Raw genomic sequence first — 22,711 nt, 5'->3', positions numbered from 1 at the left:
CAGGGGTGTTGAAGCCAGAGGACAGGGAGCCTGCAGTGGGTGCAGGCATCTGAGCCAAGGATGGTGTCTCTTCTAGCACATGGAGGGCTGCAGGCACTGACAGTGAGGACCAGTGGTGGTGGCTATGGTTGCAGTGGGGATGTTCACTCCATCACTCAGTGACAGGGAGCCCTTTGTGTTATGAAGTTCCTACTGCTCGCTGCTCAACAGGCCAATAAATTGAGCCACTAGTTGTTGAGATAAGGAATAGCAACTTTATTTGGAAAGCCAGCAGATGGAGAAGATGGTGGACTCATGTCCCAAAGAACCATCTTCCTCAAGTTAGAATTAGGCTTCTTTTATACTAAAAGGGGAGAGCATGTGGCTGGTTGTTGCAATCTTCTTGGTGTAGGAATCCTTTGTTCTTGTAGCTGTGCATTTAGGTCTTGTCACAATGTTCCTATAAGCCTCCAACAAGACAAATATTATTCTCTGTTCTGCAACTTTTTATCTCTATATGAGTGGAAAAGGGTTATACCTTTAAGGATCAGAGCCTTGAGAATGGGGTATCATTGTTTATATTTCAGGCTGTAGGCAACATTCTTTTACAAAGCCGCAGAGCCAGCATGACTAAGCACAGGCAACAAGAGTTAGAGCTAAGGAATAGATCCAGTATGGAGTCAGGTTTGTTCTTCTCTGTTACATTTGTTCTTCTCTGTTGTTATATTTGTTCTTATCTGTAACAATCTCTGGCTCCAGGGCTTCTGATACTTCATCAGTGCCCCAGACACTCATGGACGATCTGCCAATTCATTCAGCCTACTCTGACTCGACAGACCCATACCCCTGTGGTCCAGCCTCTGCCTACCAGGTGCAGAGAGTTATCCAGGGGTGTATGCACAGGTGTCCAAGTGCAGAGATGAACAGCTGGGAACTTGTTGCTGAAACTTGGCCTCCGTTCACCAGTGCCTAATAGAAACATGGAGACAGAGTTTGGGGTGAAGTAGAAAAGAGTAGCTCTTATTATTTTGCCAGGCAAAGGGGGCCACAGTTGGCTCATGCCCTCAAGACTGTGTCCTGCCCTGGAGGGGGTAGTGAGGAGTCACAGTGTTCAAGGAGCAGGGCATGATCAGCTTGTGGATGTTCTTCTGACTGTTTGGTGGTGAGGTAACGGGGAGTCAGCATCATCAACCTTCTGTTTCCAGCCAGTCTGGGGTCTATGCTCTTAAGGTCAGCAGTTTTCATCTGGTGGGAATGTGTCTCGGGCCTTTATCTCTATCTTTCAGGGAACTGTGAGTTTGGTGATTCTGCTATGTGGCGGACTTATAGTCTAAATTGTTACCAGTTCCCCAGCCCAACAGCTATTCTTCGTTTTTACATTTTCTCATTTCCCAGTCATTAACTCTTGAGTCAGCCTTTTACTTCAAAAGACAAGGACACAGGGGCTCGTACACGGTTTCTAGTTCTCCTCCCAGGGAAGTCTCACTCTGGTCTTACCTGTCTTTCAATCAGAGGGTTTATCTGTGGCCTGCCTCTCAACCCCCATAATATCTCACACCAGTGCCTGTCACAATGCCCAGTGGTGATAGTTGCTGTTCTTGGTTTTTTTCTTCTTTCTTGTATAAATAGTATAAATAATGTTGCCTAATATTCTATGCTGGAAGGGCACCCTGGTCTTAGCCCAACTTTGCCCCTAAAAAACTGGGTGACCTTGGGCAGGACAACAACCTCTTTAGGCCTCAGGAGCTTCCTAAGAAAAGGAAAATAAAAAAGAAAGAAGAAAGAACAATAGATAACATCATGCAGACCACAGAGCACTTTTCCTTAAAGTGGGTCACACAGAACACCAAATCTGTGGGATGTTAGTAAGTGCTATGAGACAAAAATATTTCTGTGATCAAATGACCTTGATAAACACTGGATTAAATGAAGCAAGGTGATCTGGCATTGAGACAGAGCCCAAGCAGGAGAGAAGGTGAGAGAGAGAGGTTATCCTGTCTGATGACTCTGCAGTTTCCACTTTTCTGCAAATGCTTATATGGCTTGCAGAGGGTTCTTTGATGGCCCTATATCCTTACAATGGATACCTCTCTTCTCATACCAGCCTGAGTAGTTTTCTGCTCCCTAGGCCCAAACAATCACCAACAAATCCCTTCACCAGTGCTGAAAATGAGAAGAGCCATTCTCTCGCCCATCTCTCTGCCACTGTGTCTCTCTGTGCATGTGCTCCCTTCACTTCTAAACAACATCCTCTGCTTCTCCATTTCACAAGTGGCCTTTAAAGGCTGACCCACGACCTTTCAGCTCTGGCGTCACAGTACTTTCACAAATTGCCAGGAAAGGTCTTGATTGGCCCAGCTCATCTTTTTGAGCTCGGCCACAACTCATGGGCAGTCAAACAATGGATGGGTTACCCTTGAATCAAGTCCCATCCCTCACTCAGCTGGCCCTGTTTAAGGGCCTTCAGGGACGGCAGATTCCTTGAGATGGGGACATGAGCAGGTACCTCAAAACCTGCCACTTCAGTCCTTGGGGAGGGGGTGGGGAGGACCTAGAGAACTTGGGCACTCAGGCACCACAACTCATCATATTGTCTTCTTGGTCTGGAATTCCCAAGGTCCATCCCCACGCCCATTCTCCCCTTTGTATCAGTTACCTATACTTCATAACAAACCACTCCAGAAGTTAGCTCATAAATCTTTAGGTCAGCTGAGCAGTTCTGGCCCGGACCAGCCTTGGCTGATCTTGGCTGGGCTTGCTCAGCATCTGTGGTCAGCTGGCAGGTCAGCTGTGCCAATGGTTTAGGATGGCCTCACTCACGGTTTTGCAAGAGATTGGATGTCAGCCATGGTGATGGAGGATCCTGAGCCATGTGTCTCTTATCCTTCAGCAGGCCAGCCTGGATTTGCTCACATGCAAGGGTCTGGAGCTGGCTCTGCCTCACAGATGTCTCTTCTGAGTTCTCTTTTAACCCAATTCACTGCTCTTTCTGCACTGATGCCCAAGCCAGCCTGCCCTACAGCTTGATTGACCTTTCTTTTCTTCTGACCCCCCCTCACAAATATTGACCATTTACACCCCTCCCTGGGTTGCCAGATTTAGCCAATAAAAATATGACAATATTAATTTGAATATTGTATAAACAACAACCACCTTTTTTTTTTTTTTTAAAGTATAAATGTGTCCCAAACATAGCATGGGATATACTTAAACTAAAAGTTTACTTGTTGAAATTTAAGTTTAATTGGGTGTTCTTATTTTGTCTGGCAACTCTTCCCTCCCACAAGTCCTCCTTGGCCCAGCCTCAAGGGAGAGGAGAGGGTGCTGGGCTGCTTCTAGGATGCATCAGTGATCCTCTATAACCAGCAGGGGGCAGGGCTAGCCTTCGATAATAGGGCAGTGGGTATGGGATCAACATCTTTTCTTCTCATTCTCTCTCTCCTCGTAAATGGTGGCTGATAAAATGTAGGCTGAGGGTACCCAATATTTGAGAGATCCCAATTACTTTGAGAATCATTTCCCTCTCAAACATGAAGCTGATCAAGGCATCACCATAGATACACAAGATTTGGTGTTGCCTCATTAATCTTACTCTATTTGGTGCTGAAGTCCATGGACTTCTGGGCCCAGGCTATCCTGATATTATTTAAACATTTAGCAACCTGGATGCTTTATAGGTATTTCAAACTGTTGACCCACAAGCTGAATTCAGGATTTGGATTTGGGCCCATGGGTGCAGACCCAATCTTATGTCCGGCCCTCTCTCCACATAGGAGAAGGCTCCGCTATGACACTCACTTTCTAACATCTCTGTATAACTACAGTAGTCAGTCCAGGCCAGAGCCCTTCAGGCAGGCTTTCAAGAGGGTCATCTTTTCCTCTAACTTTGGGGGGAGGGCTTTCTTTCTTGAATGGACCCCCTCCCCCATCACACTTGCAGCATGAGGCATTGGGGCAAACGTATCCCCTCTCGGTCTGCTCTTTGAGTACATTCTCATCCCACACTCCCTCATCCCTCCATCTACCACAGGCTTTCTATCTTAAACCATCTTAATGTTAGGATTCCAGATTTGGGTTTGGGCTTTGGAGGAAACAGTTCTTGTGGGTCTGAGGCAGATGTCACTGGGTCCAGCTCAGCTGACCAGGGTTTTGTGGATGATATTGGTTCAAAGCCATTGCCAACAGTAAAACAAACCTTGGATTTCCATTTGCCTTTTGCATCTTGTTCAAACATCACTATCAGGAAACTCTCGGAGAGGTGGGACTGTGAATTGGATTGGACCATGGGCGTTTCCAGATCCCTGCCCTTTTACAATTTTAATAGCACACTGGTTTCTAACACATTAGTGAACAAAATAAATACAAACCCTCTTCTACAATGTTGAGAGATCCAGAGAAGAGGTGACAAGATTTCTCATTACCAAGGGTCTTCTCACCCAGTGGAGTTGCCATTGGATATTGCAGATGAGTGTGGGGTGGTGTGGTCAAGGTTCCCTAGAGACAAAAGAATTTGAAAAAGAATAGCCACATGTATATGTATAACTGAATCACTTTGTTGTACACCTGAAACGAACACCATATTGTTAATAAACTATATGCCAATATAAAATAAAAAGTCAAAAAAATTTAAAACCAGTAAAAAAAAAAATGAAAAAAATGAAAAAAATGCCTAGATACAATTGGGTCTATTATATGTTTTATGTACTGGTTCATTGATCTGTCTCTTTTGGCATCAGCGCTATTTTGCTTTAATTAATAAAATAAGATCAAGTTAAAAATCAATCAGTCAATCAGTAAATAGTCTGTATATAACACTGCTACTGTGTTTTTGGCAAATACAAGTTTATTACTATTCTTTTCCATAAAGGATTGCATTTTATTCTTGTTTATTATTACACAATGGTTTTTTCTAAAAAAAAAAAAAAAATTCCCTAGAGAGAACCAATAAGAGAGATTATCTCTATGTATGTATGTATGTATGTATGTCTCTATCTATCTATCTATCTATCTACCATCTTTATTTATTGGAATTGGCTCAAGAGACTATGGAGGCTGGCAAGTCCTAAATCTGCAGAGCTGATGTCCTAGTGTGAGGGCCATCAGGCAAGTGAATTCTCCCTTCCTCAGGGGAGGGTCAGTTTTTTGTTCTATTCAGGCCATCAATGAATTGAATGAGGCCCACTCACATTATGGAGGACAATCTGCTTTACTTAGTTTATTGATTTAAATGTTAATCTCACCCAGAAAACACACAAACACTCAGAATAATGTCTGGACACCAAATGTCTGGGCACTCCACAGACCAGCCAAGTTGACACCTAATATGAGGTTAATGCAGTGGGCATGGAATCATAGCATGGGCTCCTCTTTGTAAGAATACATCTGGGGCTTCCCTGGTGGCGCAGTGGTTGAGAATCTGCCTGCCAATGCAGGGGACACGGGTTCGAGCCCTGGTCTGGGAAGATCCCACATGCCGCGGAGCAACTGGGCCCGTGAGCCACAACTACTGAGCCTGCGCGCCTGGAGCCTGTGCTCCGCAACAAGAGAGGCCGCGACAGTGAGAGGCCCATGCCCCGCGATGAAGAGTGGCCCCCGCTCGCCGCAACTAGAGAAAGCCCTCGCACAGAAACGAAGACCCAACACAGCCAAAAATAAATAAATAAATAAATAAATTAATTAAAAATAATTAAGAATACATCTGGCTTCTGACTATGGGAGAGAGTCTAATATCAGACTCATCCTTCCTCAAAAAAACTATAAATGCTGAATAAAATAAAAAATATAGATGGTTAAAGGTACTGGAGAACAATGGAGAAGGATGAGATAAGGATGGGGAGAAGATTCCAGAGAGAAAGGAAATGTGTTATAGTGAAGCTAACGTTTGCTGCTGCCTTTTCCCTCTGGGACTTTTGCTGATTTGCAATCTGGGGCACAGAGGTGGGCAGGACACAGTGGCCTAGAGTCACTAGGCTGGGGAAACAAAAATGGGAGTTCAGAAGCAACAAGAAGTTAGGACTCGAGGGACCAAGTTCCTAGAGAATAGAGAACCACAAGGAAGTGAATCCAATGTTCTGCATACAATTTCCCTTCAAAGAATTTCCTGACTCCTGCGTGGTGAATGTGTGGGATGAGATGCTGAATAATCATGAGAAAGTCACCGGCTAAAATAACAGAGATTTTAATAGGCTCATAGTACTCAGGAAACAAAAATTGGTGTATGAACATGTGAAGGGGCCAGGACTCTGGAAAACAGCCCACACTTTCAGTGGATACCTCCTCACTGCTACATTATGGGGGAGGCCAAATAAACCAGACCTCAAAAGAGACTGAAACCCAGTCTGTACTCTATCTGCCTGAGAGAAGAAAATCAAATCTCCTCTTGAGGAAGAAAATAGTCACAGCTACATAATTTTTGATATACATTGTTTGGCATCTAATAAAAAAGGACCAGGCATAACAAATAACAGAAAAAATAACCAAAAATGATAAGTAGAGAATAAATACTCACAGGTATCTAGATATTGGAGTCAAAACACAGACTTTAACCATGATTATTCTGTATAATAAAATAGAAAATTTCACAGAGAAGTGGAATCCATAAAAAGAATCAAAATTCTAGTACTAAAAAATTAAAATGTCTGCAATTAAGAATAAAATAGCAGAGGTATTTAATAGCAGATCAAACAGCAAAAGAGAGCAGAAGTGAGAGATGGGCAAGTAGAAAATATCCAGATTAAGCTCAGAGAGGAAAAAGAATAGAAAATGCAGAAAAGCACATAAGAGACATATGGGACATGACTGGAACATCTAATATATGCATAACTCTGGTCCCAGAAAAAGAAAAAAATTGGAATAGAAGCAATTTTTAAAGAGACAGTTTCTGAGAATTTTTCAAAACAGACATCAAATTGCATTTTCAAGACGTTATATGAACCCCAAGCAGGATTAATACATGAAAAACTGTACCTAGGGACATCATTTTAAAACAGTTGAAAGACCAAAAAAAATGAGAGGAGAGAGAGAATGTAAAGTAGCCAGAGGGGGAAAAATTCATTACCTTCAAAGGATTATAAAAATTATAGATAACTTTTCGACCAAAAATGTGAAAGTCAAATATAATGGAATGACATATTTCCAGCACTGAAAGAAAACAGCTGCCTACTTAAAGTTCCATACCCAGTAAAATTATCCTTCAAGAATGAAAGCAAAACAAAGGTGTTTTTATCTGAATCTGTCTGGTTCCTTGAACAGGAAAACAGAGGTACTGCAAGTAGTTTTTGTAATAAAGCGTTTTATTATAGGAACTGGGGATCCCATGAGTGTGGGTGGATTGGGGCAGGTATGAAGTTCTGGAAGGCTGCAGCTGGGGGAACAGAGAAAGTCACCAACTACTTTAGTCTGAACTACTGGAGTGGACAGGATGGCGAACAAACATTGAAAGCAAAACAAATTAAAACAAGCTAACAAGGACTTCTGAAAAACAAAGCTGGAGGGCTTGACTTAATATCAGGACTTACAGAGCTGCGATAATTAAGATGGTGTAGTACTGACGCAAGAAAAGACAAATAGTTCAACAGAAGAGTAAATAGGAGTCTAGAAAACACCCTCTCATACTTGGACAACTTTAAAGCTCTCAGCTCTGTTCCTGGCTGGAATGAAGGGAGAAGAACATTTATGCCCATTTTCGTGGACTCTGTGATACTCATGGAAACTTGAGGCAGGGTGACTGTGGCTTTAATGCTATTTTCCCCACAGGGTCCTGTGTATTCGTGTAGGTTGTACCTGGCCAGGGGCTTAGTTCCAACATTCAAAGCCTATTTACCTGCAACCCAGGGGCGAAATAAGTGTAGCTGGGACTCTATGGCATGGCAGAAATCATTCAAGACCCACCAAAGAGAACACCACAAGATCTTAAAAAACATACATTTTAGGTAGCTGTTGACTTACCTTGAAAATGATCAGGTTCTTCACGAACTTAGGTTACCAGGGAAGAAGTGTTGGTGGGGGGGATAGATTGGGAGTTTGGGATTGACATGTATACACTGCTATACCTAAAATAGATAACCAATAAGGACCTACTGTATAGCACAGGGAACTCTGCTCAATATTCTGTAATAACCAAAATGGGAAAAGAATTCGAAAAGGAATAGATACATGTATATGTATAACTGAATCACTTTGCTGTACACCTGAAACTAACACTACATTTTTAATCAATTATACTCCAATATAAAATGAAAATTAAAAAAAGAAAATGATCGGGTTCTTCTAGATGGTTAAAAGTTCAGTTCGAAGTATAAATACATATGGAATCTCCACTTGGGGAGAAATTTACTCAATTCACAGATGACTGAAAGTGACAGCTTAAGATGGGAAGGAAGAACCAACCCAGTGAATGATCACTAACAATAATGTTTCTAGAGAAAACCTGCAGGCTGTCATCCATGTGTGCCTCTGCAGTCTCAGCCCTGATCCCTGGGCCAGCGGCTCCCTCTGGGCGCCACAGTGCTGTCACAGTGAATGTCCCTGTCACAGCAAATGTCCCTGCAGCAAGAGCAGTCTTGCCCTCCAGATGGAATCTTTCATGCCCGGGCAAAGTCCCTGAAGGCTCTCCACCTACACCTTTGGGTTCTGAGGATGTGCTACCTATATGGTTTCACTGGGAGGGTTCGCATCTGGCACCTGGACCAGTGGCCACTTGGGGGATTTGGACATTCCCTAGAGCTGAGCTACGCTCCATGAGAATAAAGGACAGCCTTGAGGGCTGCGGCAGCCAAAAGTATAGGGTGGAGATAAGCAAATGTTCATTGAGCACCTACTGTTTACCAGGTGCTTAATGCTTCACACTCATGACCTCATTTGATTTTCACAATTCTGTAACATAGGTTTTATGTTTTCCATTCTTCAGAAGAGACTGAGGCACAGAGGGATCAAGCGTCATGTCCAAGGTTGGCTGACCAGTGGGAGGTGGCAAGAATTCACTAGTGTCCGGAAGTCTGCCTCAACGCTGGCATCCAAAGCCTCCAACCCTTTACCTCCGAATCCCTCTCCAGCATGACCTTCCACTGTGACCCTACATGAACTTTCTGTTGCTGCAAAACTGGTTTTCTCTTCTTAGAACACACATTTTTCTTTCTTTTCCCCGGTGGCTTTTGCCCATATTGTGTCTCTTCCACCCTCTCCGGGACTATCTTACCCTCTTTCCCTTTATTTAAGGCTTCCCTGGTTTTCAAGACCCAACTCGAGTCTTGCCTCCTTTGGGTGGGCGTGGGGGAGTTCTACCACTTGCGATTTTTGGTACAGCTTCTTCCTAGACATGTACCACGCACAGCCACCCTCTAGGTCTCGACACTGACTTCACTGTGGGGACGTATTGTCACATGTATGGTACATACATGCAGCTAAGTTGGCATTTCTGAGTTTCCCCACCACTTCCAGATTGATGCCTTTTTAAGACTGGGGGACACACTTGTGGGAGTGGGACTTCTGACCTCTAAACAATGCATCATTCCCTCTGAACAGTGCCCCCGAATTCATCCCACTGACCAAGATTGTGCCTTAAGCCCACTGTCTCACCAGGCCATGTCAACCCTTCCACTTTCTTTGATCTGGGGGTTGTCCTTGGGCATTTGACCTCCGTTTCTGGATTGGCCCATTATTGCATTGGCTTATCCTCACATCCCCTTCTTTTCATAGAAGATGTCTTAGAGCCCCTGCCCCGGCTTCAATCTCCCCTCAAGGTGAACTAACTCCTGACATCGAGGCAATGACGTTTCAGGACGACCTCACTTTGCTGCATAGCCAAGATCGGCCACCATGAAGTGAGAGACTCGCTTATTCCTCCTGATATCCTTTGTGCCTTTTCCTAGGACCCAAAAGACACTCAGGAAAGATCAGCAGTGGTGGCAGCAGTGGTGGAAGTCTCTGAGGAGGACATAATCGGAGGCTGTTCTCACCTCCAAATTTCTAACCACAATTGACACTGGATTGGAGGAAATTGTAGAGTGAATGACTGACCGCTGTTCTGCGTGCTCACCACCCCCCACCCATTGTAAGCATCGCCCCTCACTGTTCACAAAACCCAAGGCCAACTTTATTAGCATCTTTGCACACTGATTAAATGGTCCTCAGAGCAGCCCTGAGATGCAGGCTGGTGCTGGCTTTCCTGTTTTTTAGGGAGGGGACAGGACACCCCCTGGCCTCCTACCACTGTCACCCCACAGCTGGGTTGACGACTTTTCCCAGGAAGAGTAGGCTCTGGGTGGTCACCTCCCAAAGGAGCACCAGGAAAGGTCGGTTGAAATGGGCGTGTGGGGCCGACGTCGCGTTCAGAGACTGGGGCTGGGAGAGGAGGCCGGAGGCCACACCTGCCTCTGTTCCCCTCTCACTCACGTCCACTGCCGCCTTGTGTGACACCTAGAAGGAGAGAAGAGGGGCAGAGACAGCATTGGGGCAGGGCATTTCCAGGGGCCGATGCCACCTCGTGCGGCACGAGGGAGATGGAGGTGGAGTCACCCTGCTCAGGTCCCGCCTTCCCAGGCAGCACTCCAACCTTTATTTCATTTCCTGCCCCATCCCGGTTTCTCCGCCTCCATCATTTCCTGGGGAGTCACCCTGACCGTGCTGTTTGTTCTTTGAAGGGGAGACAGATGGGCCTGAACAGGGCTGAGGGCTACCTGAGCATGCACCAGGCTGCAAAAACCCAACAGCGACTTTTAGGAGCACTTCCCAAGCACCTGGGTGCACGTGGCACAGACCCAAGTGTCATTTTCTGCTACGAGCTGCATTTGCCCTCTCTCAGCCTCAGTTTTCTCATCTTTAAAATAGCTTGCTCATCTAATTGACTTTACTTATTTATTTATTTTTTATTAGAGTATAGTTGCTTTACAATATTGTGTTAGTTTATACCATACAGCAAAGTGAATCAGCCATATGTATACATATATCCCAATTAGATTAGGAGCTCCAAAACAAAAAGCACTCACATTTTAGAGACATGATGAAAGGTACTCCCATCTTAAAAAATATTTGCATTTTAGAATGTTGAAATTGATGGATCAAGGTCCTGATTTGATAGGGCAAGTATGATTATAAATTAAAGAAACTTTTAAAAAATGGTTCTGACGAGCCTAGGGGCAGGACAGGAATAAAGACACAGACGTAGAGAATGGACTTGAGGACACGGGGAGGGGGAAGGGTAAGCTGGGACGAAGTAAGAGAGTGGCATGGACATATATACACTACCAAACGTGAAATAGATAGCTAGTGGGAAGCAGCTGCATAGCACAGGGAGATCAGCTCAGTGCCTTGTGACCACTTAGAGGGGTGGGATGGGGAGGGTGGGAGGGAGACGCAAAAGGGAGGAGATATGGGGATGTATGTATATGTATAGCTGATTCACTTTGTTACACAGCAGAAACTAACACACCATTGTAAAGCAATTATACTCCAATAAAGATGTTAAAAAATAAAATTAAAAAAAAAGAACCTTTTTCTAAGAAACATGAAAAGAAAAATGGATTGCTCAGCCTGAGTCAACGGTTTTCAAAATGAGCTCAGTGAAACCAGGTTGTCTGATGTGCCGAGCCCTCCACTGGGCTCCGTGAAAAGAATTCTGTTTTTTTAAAACCTCATTTTCACACCACTCCTTAGGAAGGATTCTGAGGCTTTAACTAAAAAATGTTGAAAAACATTGGTGTTGACCATCTCTTACATTTCCAAAAAAGTCTATGAAGAGATAAATCTGACATCTGAGGTCACTGTGGAAGAAATTCTGTAAAAAACTAAATTATTTCTTTTCCTTTTTGTTCACCTTCTCCACAGTGGGTGCACGCGCGCATACACACACACACACACACACACACACACACACACACACACACAAGACCACATCCTTGTTCCTTGGTTTCACATTCCAAATCTCAGCTGGTCTTTCCCAAATAAAAGAGAGTAAACTTTCCTTATGAAATTTCTAATAAAGACTCAACTGATAATGACTCTATCTTAGGAAGATGATGGAAGTACAGAGAAGGGTCGTTTTTTGCCTTCCCTCCTGTGGAAAATTGCATTATTCTTCTCAAGTGTGAACTCTCCCTTCCTGTAGGATGTCATCAACCCTCGCCCATGCCCTGTGGCTTACAGGACCTCCTGCAGGAGAACATGAGCCCACCCCATTGATGGTGGTCTTGACCGTGGGACTTGCTTTAGCCAATGACTTGTGAGTGGCCTTGACAGAGACCACACGTGAGGAGAAGTGTTAAGAGACATAGCACATTATCTCTGCTTTTTTCCCACTGCTATAAGAAGGGTATGTCCCAAATAGGAGCTTCTCCTTTGACCTACATTCTAGAAGGAAGAAAACATGAGAAGTAGATCTGTAGCCAGATGGTAGTGACACACCTCTGACATGTCATATGGCCAGGTAATAAATCTCTGTGATGATAAGGCACTGAGATTTGGGGATCATTTTTTATTGCAGCAAACTGATGGATATACTTCCTGTTCATGCCCACTACTCTCTACAACTAAAACAAAGGCAGATAGAGTCTCACCACCTGCCCTCGGAGGAAGTTTAAGGGATAAAAACAAGGCTAGTCCCACACCTGGGGAAACTCTGGCTCTGTGGATGACCCTGAATGTGTGTCTACTCTATTCAAGACTCCGTCCCTGCTTTGAAGAATATAAAGGTCTAGAAGAAGGGGGTGGGGATGGAAAGGGAGATGCTTGTGAAAAGAAGTCTTAAAGATTGTGATATTAAAAAGCCAGAATAGAAAAAAGGGGGAACTTGACTTTCAAATGCACCTCATGTCAGAGGAGAAAAGGCACCCCGCCTCTGACAACACACGTCCACGCTTACCACCTTACCCTGGAGATAGTTCTGTTGAGCTGCCCAGTGATTCCTGAGAAGTCAGCTTCTAAGTTGAATAAGCCGGTGAGACCAATATGGGGGAGTATCTCTTCCAGGTTATATGTTCCAGAAATGGAAAACCTTGGCAAATGCAAATCCAGCAGGCTGAGGAGAGAATCAGACGGAGAAGCGCTGCTGTCTCATTATCTGTGCTGCTTTTGACCTGTCTGGGGGCAGCCTGAGCTTTGGGAAGGAGATGTGCTTCTCAGAGTGTGGGAACCAGTCTTCTCATGACACTACCTGCTATGCCAGGACATTCCACAACCCAGAGCTTCCTTCTCTTCAGACCTCACAGAGAGTCTGTGTCTGGATCTGAGAAGACTCCTGGCATAGCCATAGGTCTTCATCTTTGTCACATTTCTGGAGGGCTTTCTAGGTGCCAGACATTGGATTACAAGGCTTCACTGATTGAAGCCATGTAATAACCATGGAAGTTAAGTACTGTTAACATTATCCCACTTCCATATCCAATTCATCAGCAAGCTCTGTTGGCTCAGATTCTGAACTATATCCTAAATCCATCTACTGACAACCCCCTAATAGAAGGTACACCATTTCTCACCTGTCTGAGCTTCACGGCCTGTTGAAGATCTGATGAGAGATCCTGCATGTACAGTGTGGGCACAAATCAATGGAATAACTCTCCCTCCTGTTATTGTCATGCCTTTGCCATCAGATTGCCATATTCCTTGTGTTACATTCACGAGTTTCTTGTGACCCATAGAAAAGCTGTCCCTTTCTTCCTGGGATTATTCTCCTCTGGAATTATTGTCTGACAGTTGCCATGACACCTGCAAGCTTGCTTAGTTAATAGCCAGCTTGCAAACTTCTGCCTCGAATGAATTCAGATTAGAGATGCTAATTCAGGTTGGAGTATCTTTACTGGTTTAACTCCTGGGCCAATATGAGGGTCCAGGTGTCTAACTGAAGTGGAAGGTAGTAGGAAGTCAGGGGTTGAATGGTGAAAAAAAGGAAACAAATGTGGACAACAGAAAACAGGGCTTACTTGACATAATTTTTTCACAGGTAGAACTTGGAGAGTAGGCCCTACCATGGGGGGGCTTTTAGTACAGTCTAGCTGAGGGGTGTCTGTTAGAGAGCCCAACACAGAGTAGGTGTTCAATCAGTGTAAATGAAGAAATGGAGTTACCAAGAAGCATGATTCCTCTGAAAAAACTAACCTTTCTCACAGCTGAATGGAGGGAAACCTGGCAGCCTGAATTTTCCATGTCTGAAAGCCCATTCAAATGCTGCCATGATATTATAACTCTCTGGCACAAGAAATGGTATCAGGGAGCATCTGAGGTTTAGAAAAATAACTTGGATTGGTTTTGATTTTTGAAGGTCTAAGTGGGAGGTCAAAAGAGACCCTTCCTAAGGGAAAACCTACTGGTCTAGAAGATCCTATAGTATTTCCTCTTGTGATGGGGGAAGGGGCAGGTTCACTCCAAGGGAGCTTAGGAATATGGGGCTGGAATCAGAAACTGACCAGAGCTATGTAGATTCATAGACAACAGGAATAATACTTTAAATCCTGGCTTCTGTTCTTGACCTGTATCTCTTTCATTTGGTACTTGAATCTCTACCCCAAAACAAAACATGCTTTCTCTATCCTTGATACCTCAATGTCACTGGGGAGCTGAGAGAAGGCTCCCGTGGACATGCAGGTGACTGATGCCTACCAGTTGGTGATGGTGGATTAAAGATGGCCATCAAGATGTTTAGTCTATATGCCCCCCATCCCTTGAATCTGGTGGGTTCTGTGAATGATCTGACCAATAGAATATGGCAGAAATGACACTGGCAAATTTCCGAGCCCAGGCCTTAAGAGAGCGGGAGCCTTCACTTCCTGCCTTTTAGAACGCTCCTTCTTGGAGCCCTGAGCTGTCATATAACAATATCAACTGTGCTGAGCTGCTGTGCAGAAGCCCAAGCTAGCCTCATGGACATGCTGCATGGAGAGAGAGAGAGGTGCCTGCTTGGCCCTTAGCTCAGCCAGCCGGCCAGCCCAGCCTCCCGACATCTGAGTGGAGGCGTCTTCCATGTTCCACCCCTGGCCACCATCTGACTCCATCCTTGAGAGCCCCAAGTGAGAACCACCCAGCTGAGCCCAGTCCACCAAAGAATTGAGAGAGATGCCAGATGGGTTTTTTTTCAAGCCATTCCATTTTGGGGTGGTTTGCTATCCAGCAAGAGGTAATTAGAACTTGAGGCCAGATTTCATCCCAGAGTGCCCCATAAAGGAAGATACACTTCAAGAATGGGTAGCTGGAGTATGGGGTCTAGGGAAACCAGAAAAGGCTAAAACCACTGTGAGAAAAACCACAGACCAAAAAGCAAGTGAGATGGAAGGGGGTAGGTAGAGATTCACCCAAACTGGCAATCGGCATTCTGATTTTTACAGTGTTCTTCTTGGTATTTAATTTTTTAAAGAAATGTTTTCATTAAAACAGAGGCACTCTTAAGAAATACCCACTGTTCTGTGGGGGTCATAATTATTCTTAATAATTGTCCTTGATCTGATTTGTTGCCTACACTTAACTACCTTCTGGTAGTAAATTATTATTTGGAGAAAAAGAGAAGAGCAAAGGCAGAAAGATGTCTGGAAGGGGATAAGAATGATTAATGCCTGGTGAGCACTTCTCCTGCACCAGGTACCACTTTCATATTCTATACATATTAACTCGATTAATCCTCCAACCAACCAATGTGGTGGTTATTATGGCCCCATTTTACATGTGAGGAAATTCAAGGCCCGAAGAGCAAGAATTGCCCAAGACCACACAGTTGGTTAACTGGTAGGGCAGTGAGCCAAGCCAGGGCTTAGGGTCTTGCAACTGGAGTTGATCAAGGCCTGCTCGAGTTCTTGAACAACGTCCTTGCACTCTGGCACTTACCTGGGGAGGAGCAGTTGATCCCATTTCCTCAGGGTCTCTGGCTGCAGGGCTTCCTCCACCTGAGCCATCTTTCCCGGGTCAGGGAGGATCAGCAGGGCCAGGGCGTTTCCGCTGTATTCCATCTGGAGGACGGTGCAGGCTACCTCCTGGTCATAGAGGAACCTGTGCATTTCCTTTTGGTGCATCATGGGGATGCGGAGAGAGGTCCTCTCATCCACAAAGAAGCTCTCTTGCTTTTGGGTCTGGTAGCAATTAAAAGGATGCTTCCACTTGGCTTAGGACACAAAACCCATAAAACCATGAGAACACACTCTAAGAGAGCACGTCTAGGCAGACATGCACTAAGCCACACTGGTTAGAGATGCAGAATCTGTCACAGTCTTGTCCCCGTGTGTAGTATCTCATCTCTTTCTACTTATAATCTCCACTGACAACCACCTCCTGACTTGACCTCCTGAAAGCACCGATCTTGGTGACAGGGAGTGGGGGCTGGCTCATCCTGTCCCTCATGCCCACTTCCAAGTGACCAAGTATTGCTGATTCTGTCTCCAAAGCCACACCTTTATTTGAGGCCACCGTCTTACTTTGAACCATCTCACTAACCTAACTTGTCTCTGTTCTTCCACTCTTATTCTCCTCCAACCATTTCCCAAATTGTAGCCCGACTGAACTTTCTACAACAGGTATGTCACTGCACTGCTTCGAACTTTTTGGTGATTTTGGGATCCTAAGATAAAGTCTAGGGTTCTCAACACAGCCCCTGATTACTTTTTTTATTACAACTCTCAGCACTCCCACCTAGGCGTTCCACTATTGTGTTCTATGCTCCAGTCCAACTAAATTTGTTTGTTTCTTGAAAGTCAATGGTAGCTCTTTTCCTTGGACTTTTCCTCACCTTTGGAGAATCAAAGATGGTTCAGACTCAGACCCTAATGGTTGAACCCATGGATGTGAGGGATACACACCAACCCTAAGATAGCGGTTGACTCTGGGGAGGGATGGAAGGAGGAAAATGGGACCAAGGAATGATTAAAAAGGAATTGAACTGTAACTGCAATATTACATTTTTAAAAAAAATAAAAATCTGAAGTAAATAGTAAAAATGTTAATATTTGCTAATTCTTGGTGGGGGGGAGTGCATGGTGGATTCTATATCGTTCTCTGCATATTTCTGTAGGTTTGAAATAGGCTATAATATAAAAAATAAAATATTTCTCTAAAAAATGAAATATTAATAGAAAAGTGAGATTGAGTGCCAGTGGTATTAAAAATCAGGATAAAAGTAGAATAGAAAAAACATGGCAAGAGAAATCAAATATTGATAAATTAAGAAGTAGTCCTATAAGAACACTACTTAAATATACAGAGGTAACTTTCAGAAGAAACAGCTACAGGCTTCTAGACAGGTGCCTTTTAGGGGCAGGGCTGGAGATGGAGGAGCCGGAGCCAGCCCTCACCTTTGAAGAACATGTAATTCAAGAGAACCATGAGCGTGTCTTGGGTGAACTCCTCCAGGCAGTCCACGACCTGCCCGTACGTTTGCTTCCTCACGTAGTCATTTATCTGCCTCCTAGTCGTATTGGAGTCCGTGAAATTGACCGAAAAAGCGAAAGCCCGGTACAGCTCCCTGATGTTGTCCAAAAAGTGCTGCTGAGGCTTCAGCTGTTTGTCCAGGAACAGGGAGTTGCCTACTTTCAGTTCAAGTTTGGGGCTGGGCAGGTCAAGGGTGTGGATGAGGCTCTGGAAGCCCCGGTGGATGTCAGCTTCTGGGGTCTCCGTGAGGTTGAAGCCGAGGCCTTCCAGGATCTGAGCTGGAGTTTCAGCTTGTGCCCCCAGAGAGAGCAGGGCCAGGGTGCTGGAGATGCTCACCGGGGAGAAGAAGATGTTTCCTGGGGTTTCTGCTGCCAGCTGCTTATACAGACGCAAAGCGAAGTTGGTAATGGTGGGTGTGATTTTGCGGTAGGCGGGGAGGGCTTCCGAGAGCTGACCACGGGGAGCTTCAGGGACCCCCAGGCTCTTATCTCCGCGGGCAGGAAAGGGCTGACAGTAGACAGAGGCCAGGATCCCCGCTCCCAGCAGCCACTGCCACGCTGGCCCCATCCTCTAAAAACAAGATGGTGAACACGTCATTCTCCTTCATAAATAGCTTCACAGTGCTTCACGTTTACACGGTAAAACTCCCATCCAAACTGGATCCCACAGAGGTGCGGGGCATTGTAGAGCAGGGATTCCCCAACCCCTGGGCCGCACAGCAAGAGGGGAGCGGTGGACAAGCAAGCAAAGCTTCATCTGCCGCTCCCCATTGCCTGCATTACCGCCTGGACCATAGCTCCGCAACTCCGTCCATGGAAAAATTGTCTTCCATGAAACCGGTACCTGGTGCCAAAAAGTTTGGGGACCGCTGCTATGGAGGGTGAGGCGGGGATGAGCCAGCGGGCTCCAGACGTTTTCCCCCAGGCTAGAGTCAGAGCAGCGGCCTCTTGTCTGCTTTACATATTGACTTGCCTATAAGATTTTGCTGAGAAAAGGACTCTGGGCTATTAAAAAAAGAACTTCCGTGGTCTTTTCTGCCTGCCTTCCTCCCTGCATCTATCTTTCCTCCCTCTCTTCCTTCCTTCCTTCCTTCCTTCTTTACTTCCTTCCTTCCTTCTTTTTCTTTTATCTTTCTCCTTTCCAGTCATTCTTTCAATCACTCATTAACTTTCAAAGACTGGGGCAACCCTCAGTACTATGGAACAAATGGTCAGGACACTGTGACATGAGTGATGTTGGGCTTCCCCTGCACCTAGGTGTTGCCAGTAACTAGAATCTTGCTGACTGGAGGGGAGAGGACGATGTGTGGCACTCCTGGGCCAGGCTCTCCCAGAAAGAGGAGTGCCCTCTACTTTTCTGGTCTCCATTCACTGGAGTGTGGATGTGACGATCAGCCTTGGGGACCTTGCGGGTGGGCACAGCTCATGAGGATGAGGGGTGGCAAAGCCGCAGGATGGATGGAGCCTGAGGGTGGGGGAGAGACGAGAAAGATCTACTCTGTCTCCATCAGACCTGCTATTTCGAGTACCTCTTGTCACATGCAAGGGCTGAAACCTGTATCTTAGTTGATGGAGGGTTTAAGGAAAGATAGCTGTTAAATTGTATCCCCCGTCCCACAAATTCATATGTTGAAGTCCTAATCTCCAGCATGTCAGAATGTGATCTTGTTTGGAAATAGTGCCATTGAGATGTAACTAGTTAACATGAGGTTAATATGGGCCCTAATCTAATATGACTGGTGTTTTTATAAAAAGGGGAAATTGGACACAGACATACACACAGGCAGAAGGAGATGTAAAGATGAAGGCAGAAATCAATCAGGGTGAAGCTCTACAAGCCAAGGAACACCAAAGATTGCCAGCAAACCCCCAGAAGCAAAGAGAGAGGCCTGGAACAGACTGTCCCTCAGAGCCTTGGAAGGAACCAGCCCTGCCAACGCCTTGATCTTGGAATTCTAGTCCTCAGAACTGTGAGAATCAGTTTCTGTTGTTTAAGCTGGGTGGAAGTTTGTGGAAGTTTGTTATGGCAGCCCTAGGAAACAAATGCAATAACTCCTGTGCTTTAAGTTATAAAATGTGCCAGAAGAGCCTTCGTGCCACCTGAGCGGGTCAAAGTGCTTCAGGGTTGGGAGCGAAGCTGCAGCTCGAGGTGAAGCTGCAGTGTAGACAATGCGCTTGTCACACACACATCCCCACGTGCACACACTCGAACCCCCCCATCCCCCACCTTGCTGTCCTCCGTAAGGAGTCTTGTCCCCTCGCTCCCTTCAAAACTGACCCTTCTGTTGTCCCATGCCACAGCGGCTGCCCACAGCTTACTACCCCATCCTTGTTGTTCATCTGTCCTGATAAATTTTGTGTCTGAATCAGCACCTTTAATACCTTTTGCCCAAACCAATGATCTCTGGGTCGCTTACATATTTTTGTAGATGATTTATAGCGCCTGGTGCTCTAAATACCCAACCAAACCCCCAAGGCCAGTTGTCAGGGGGGATGAATCTAGCCGCATTATCGATTACGTTGAAACACGTTTGCTGGTCAAAGTACTGCAGGCAGTTTCTCAATGCCACGTCCTAACCCCTCCAGCACAGCTTGCTGTAGGCCCGCTTAATTTCTGTTCATATTGGGAAGCAGAACAATTTAAAAATTGGTCTGCTCCTGGGGAAAATTAAAAGTACAGCTGTAATAAAACTATTTCCAGTTTATTCTTTTTATCCCAATGAACTCACGACCATTTTCTTCTTACTGAACCCCCAGGATACCCAAACTTGCAGAGGATCTATTTCCCAGAGGACTGAATTGTAAGTCAGGGGGTCCGGGTTTGAATCAAGGCTCTGCAGTTAAATCACTGGGTGATACTATGGAAAGGAAGCTCTCTGAACTGCAGTGTGTTATTTGCAAGATGCAAATGACAATGCTTACCTCCTGGGGGTGGGGTTGCTTGTGGATTATAAGACGTAATATCATGTATATAGCACGTGGCACATAGGAAGTATGCAGTGTTAATTTTCACTCCTTTCTACTGAGGCTGGATATAGTTACATCCAATTTATTCCTTTATTCCTTTTCCAGAAAGATCCCAGAGGAAAATTAAGAACTCCATGAATTAATTATAATATCCCTATTTATTATTTCTTTTATGGTGGGGATATTAGCTATATTGTATCATTGGTTCCCAGCCAGATTTGTTCTCAAATGCAGGGGGAGGGATGTGTGTGAAGGGGGGATAGTATTTGGATCATCTCAAAGTCTGGAGAAGGAGGTGCTGTTATTGGAGCTTAATGGGAGAGAGAAAACTCTCGAAATGCTAAAATAGTCACAGGCAAAGAAGAAGGGTCCATCCCAAATGCTAGCAGTGCCCCAGTGGAGAAAAACTTGCTTAATTTCTTTAAACTGAATCCTTATGAGAACCTTAAGACCTTGGTAATATTATCCCTGGAGAGAAACACCTATTAAGGAGAGAAACACCTATTAAGGAGAGAAACACCTATTAAGTGGCAGGGGTATGATTCAAATTCCAGACCAGGCCCCTGAATCATCACTCTTTCATATAACAGAGTTTCCAGTAAAGTTGCTGCAACAATTTTATCATTTTGTTTTGGGTTGTATTGTTCCGTTTTCTTGTCTAACTTCGAGGAATACTGGGAGTTTCTTTCTCAAAAAATTTAAAGGCCAAGTTATCCATAAAATGTTATTTAAAACCTGAAGTTCCTACTTCAGGCCTTAGAAGGAGTACATCATCATGTTTTTCCTTTAGGGGACTCAGTTCTCCCATTTATTCTGCCAAAGTGAGAGAGAGAGAGAGCTGCCACCCCCGCCTTCATTTCAGACGCAAGCGTGGTACTCACAGCAAGGTCCCTGGGCTGGGGGCCCCAGGTCTTCAGCACTGCAGCACCTCCTACCCACAGGAAAATAGTGTTTGAAGATCATGGCAGCCTAGTCAATATTTGTCAGGTCAATTCCTGGAACCGGTATGAAAACAGGAAGTGACCTTTTCTTCAAAGTTTCTGCCCTGCCGGCCTGTCCTACAAAGTGACTTGTGATTCTGGACCCAGCTTGGTTTGAGGATATTCTCATGTTGGAGATGGCAGCAGGGGGTGGTGACGCGTTGGCTGCTGGTCCATTACCTGCGTTTTGTGTGTTCCAGGTAGTTTTCTTTATGACTCACTCTCACAATAGTAATGTGAGATGTTAACTAAACCTACTGTGGTGATCATTTCACAGTATCTGTAAATCGTACCATCATGCTGTATACCTTTAACTTATACAGTGATGGATGTCAATTATTTCTCAATAAAACTGGGAAAAAAAAGAATGAGAGAGGCATGATTCTCTCTACTTTACAAATGGGAAGCTGAGGCCCCGTGAGGTCAATAACTCGTTTGCTCGCTAAGTGGGTGGTGGGACCATCCTCAGAAGACAGATCTGACCCCCCAGCTGAGGCCTTCACTACAACACTAAACCATTCCAGTATTTTACTGATGCTTTAAATGAATGTGATCCATGTACAGGAAAAAAAAGACTGGAAGGAAATTCAGAGAATAGAGCAAAATTTTCTCTCCCGCCATATCAAAAGCTTTGTAAAGTGGGATCATTGATTTTTGTTTACCTAAGATCTAGAACCAAGCGTGGAACTAAATGAATTTTTTTAAAAAATTAATTAATTAATTTTTGGCTGTGTTGGGTCTTCGTTTCTGTGTGAGGGCTTTTCTCTAGTTGCGGCAAGCAGAGGCCACTTTTCATCGCGGTGCACGGGCCTCTCACTATCGCAGCCTCTCTTGTTGTGGAGCACAGGCTCCAGACGCGCAGGCTCAGTAGTTGTGGCTCACGGGCCTAGTTGCTCCGCGACATGTGGGATCTTCCCAGATCAGAGCTCGAACCCGTGTCCCCTGCACTGGCAGGCAGATTCTCAACCACTGTGCCACCAGGGAAGCCCATGAATAATTTTTTATGAGTGAGTCTTTTGGTGATGGAATTGGGTAACTTTTATGTTCTTTGTAGATTTTTGTCTTCTCTTAATTTCTCAAAAAAGAGCATGTATTTTATTTATAACAAAAAACAATAAAACATTGTTAAAAAGTAGAATTATTTAATTGTACACATAAAGCAAAATAAAAGCTCATTCAGGTTGGCACAGTGGTTCCAATCAAAAGCCACTTTTAAGACATAAAGGCTCCTAGGATACTGAACCTGATGCTATGATAGGGTGGGGCTGGAGGTGCCTCTGGCCTGTCGGGTGTGTTAAAGCCCCAGATGGAGAGCAGAAGGTACTCACAGTAGGACCCATCTGCTGTGTGCTGGAAAGGTGAAAGCCAAGGACACTGTGGCCAGGCACTGATGGGGTCTGCTACACCCACTGATGTTTGAGACCCTACCCCTGGGTCTAGAACAGTGCT

General features: G+C 44.9%; 1 protein-coding gene across 1 annotated transcript; it reads right to left on the bottom strand.

The window, feature by feature from the left end:
- Positions 1–10,050: 10,050 nt before the first annotated feature.
- On the bottom strand, positions 10,051–21,288 carry LOC137769911 (serpin A11-like). Its single transcript, XM_068552072.1, has 5 exons — positions 21,164–21,288; positions 17,241–17,886; positions 15,784–16,057; positions 12,844–12,991; positions 10,051–10,395 (listed from the first exon to the last, which is right to left on the bottom strand). The coding sequence occupies exons 2-5, from the start codon at positions 17,881–17,883 to the stop codon at positions 10,192–10,194; spliced, it is 1,269 nt and encodes a 422-aa protein (XP_068408173.1). The 5' UTR covers positions 17,884–17,886; positions 21,164–21,288; the 3' UTR covers positions 10,051–10,191.
- Positions 21,289–22,711: the final 1,423 nt, after the last annotated feature.

This window comes from Eschrichtius robustus, chromosome 1, assembly GCF_028021215.1.
Source record: "Eschrichtius robustus isolate mEscRob2 chromosome 1, mEscRob2.pri, whole genome shotgun sequence".
Classification (NCBI taxonomy): Eukaryota; Metazoa; Chordata; class Mammalia; order Artiodactyla; family Eschrichtiidae; genus Eschrichtius; species Eschrichtius robustus.
The sequence above is the reverse complement of the archived record's forward strand: the minus strand, read 5'-3'. Positions and strand labels throughout refer to the sequence as shown.

Bases quoted from the DNA above. Each gene is read 5' to 3' on its own strand.
- LOC137769911 (XM_068552072.1), bottom strand. From the start codon at position 17,883: ATGGGGCCAGCGTGGCAGTGGCTGCTGGGAGCGGGGATCCTGGCCTCT. The intron at 16,058-17,240 runs GTGAGGGCTGGC...TTGTGTCCTAAG, and splicing joins GAATTACATGTTCTTCAAAG to CCAAGTGGAAGCATCCTTTT. The intron at 12,992-15,783 runs GTAAGTGCCAGA...TTCTCTCCTCAG, and splicing joins GATCAACTGCTCCTCCCCAG to CCTGCTGGATTTGCATTTGC.